General features: G+C 34.7%; 1 protein-coding gene across 1 annotated transcript in view; it reads right to left on the bottom strand.

Moving 5' to 3' along the window:
• Positions 1–2,464, bottom strand: part of REC114 (REC114 meiotic recombination protein) — a 237,492-nt gene that overhangs the window by 150,299 nt on the left and 84,729 nt on the right. The window contains exon 2 of the mRNA XM_007948990.1: positions 154–243. Within this exon, the coding sequence (XP_007947181.1) occupies positions 154–243 (90 nt within the window). The remainder of the gene's footprint in view (positions 1–153; positions 244–2,464) is intronic.

Below are 2,464 nucleotides of genomic sequence, written 5' to 3' on the forward strand. Positions count from 1 at the left end.
TAAATTTTGGTCAATGACATGAGACAAAGTATATGTGAACTGCTGTATGAAAAGTGAATTTACTCTGTAAATCTTCACCCAAATCCTAATAAAAAAAAATAAATAAAAAGAAATAAATATATTTGTGTATTAAACAACAAACATAAAACCTACCAGTAGTGTCTGTCCTTGAGAAATGAACAAATGACCTGAGACAACTATGGTGAGAACAAGAAATCCAGATTCTTCATTGGAATCAAAAACCTTGAAAACATGAAGAGAGAAATACACATAAGGTAACACATTTTTGTAATCTGATACACTTACAATACTGATAACCAAATTATTTTCTCACAGTGACCTTCCTACTTTGAATGTTTTCTCTCATTTCATTTAATATGAAATCATTCCCTTGTAACTTCAAACTTGGGCTTTAAAGCAACATGATTAAAACCAGTATTTTGAAACAAAAAGATCCTGCATTAAGAATCAAATGTGAACCTTAAGCAAATCACTTGTTGGTTACACTTTAATAAATCATTTATTCTACCTAAGCCTTGACTTTCTTTAGTAAAATGCAGATAATGCTCTACAAGGATATTGTGAACTTCAAAGCCCCAGTTTCTTCAACAATATAATCAAGTTTTCACAACCCCATAAAATCTGGTGTTTCCTTTCTTTTCTTTTCCCCCCAGACTTCAAACTAATTGTTCTATTATTCTTCATCAAAAAAATCCAAAACGTATATTCCCACCAATGCATGGTATTCTTTGTTGATTCAGAAAATACACCAAAATGCTCTATCTCTTTATTTATTTTTATTTTTGGTGAAAATATACATAATAAAATAAATACCCATTCAATAATTTCTATATGTACAGGTCAATGCCATGCACAGGTTTTCATATTGCATCACCATTCTCATTATCTCTACACACATTGTTTCATCACCATGAAATTTTACTTTTTATAACTCTTAAAGTTCTCACTGTGCTTTAGAGTTACTACTGTCAATTTGATCACATATAGACAATTCTTTAAAAGAGCAAAATGCTCAAGGTCGACATTCTTTATTAATTGAGCTAAATTGTTGACATGTTTACAGATGACTTCACGAGACAGTTTTGGTTCAAGGTTTAAGGATTATTTCAGGATAACACATTTGGGGTTTCCTCAGTCTCAAGAGGTCCACAAAGTCTGAAAACCTGCTGCTTTCTTTGGAGGCTGTACAGTTTGTCAAAGCCACTCTTAAAAAGTGGTAACCAAAACTAAGTGTAATGCTTTTGCTGTGGTCTAATTAACTCCCCATTCCTTGCAGTAAAGCAGTCTACAATCACAATATTCTGAAAGGCAATGCCATTGAAAAGTTTGATCTTACATCAATAAAACCTCCTGAAACTTCATCATTCAGGTTATTGGTTAAGGTAAACATTCTCGTATAATTTGTAAATAATAAGGTGAAATTATAAACTCACTCTTAATGTTTAAAGCTGAAGATAACTAACATATGCCTAACTCAACTCAAGCATATTTTTCAAACAGTTACTGCATTTCATTGAGCAATAATGCTCCACTGTATAGTTTTATAGTTGAGGTCTAGAACTAATACTTTCAATGCCATTTAATGCTTTTAATGCCATTTCTCTAATTTATTTTAAATCCCAAATATAAAAACCAGGTAACATTTTGGATGTCAAAACCGTGCAGTATTTCCCTCGGTGAAAAATCCTCAAATATTCTGAAATTAAATAACATACATCTAACCCACCAGCTGCTCTGTGGAAGAAAGATAAAGCAGTCTTTTTCCATAAAGATTTACAGCCTTGGAAACCCAATGGGGGTCACCATCAGTTAGAATCAACTTGCTGGGAATGAGTAAACAACCCATGGGTCAAATAAGAAATTAAAAGGTAAATTAAGAAGTATTTTGAACCGAATGTAATTCACTGTTTTTTTTTTTTTTTCAAACTAAACAAGGAAAAGCATATGATCATCTCAATAGATGAGAAAATGTAGAAAAAGCATGTGACAAGTCAGATCCGACTCAAAGTGACCCCTCCTTGGGTTTCTGAGGTGGTATCTCTATGGAAGTAGATTGTCCAATCTTCTTTCCAAGGAGTGGCTAGTAGGTTTGAACCTCCAGCCTTCTGGTTAGCAGTCAAAATACCTTCAGCACTATGCTACCAGAGCTCCGACTAATTTTAAAAACTCTCAGCAAAATACAATGGAAGAAACTTCCTCAACCTGATAAAAGGCATATATGGAAATGCTATGTTGTTTAATGTTAAGTGCCGTCGAGTCGTTTCCGACTCATAGTGACCCCATGCACAGCAGAAGGAAACACTGCCCGATCCTGCGCCAGCCCCACAATCCCTGCTATACTTGAGCCCATCATTGCAGCCACCGTGTCAATCCATCTCGTTGAAGGCCTCCCCCTCTTTCGTCAACCCTCCATCCTACCAAGCATGACATCCTTCTCCAGGGA

This window comes from Orycteropus afer, unplaced genomic scaffold (genome assembly GCF_000298275.1).
Source record: "Orycteropus afer afer isolate SDZICR_OR568_19922 unplaced genomic scaffold, OryAfe1.0 scaffold00233, whole genome shotgun sequence".
NCBI lineage: Eukaryota > Metazoa > Chordata > Mammalia > Tubulidentata > Orycteropodidae > Orycteropus > Orycteropus afer.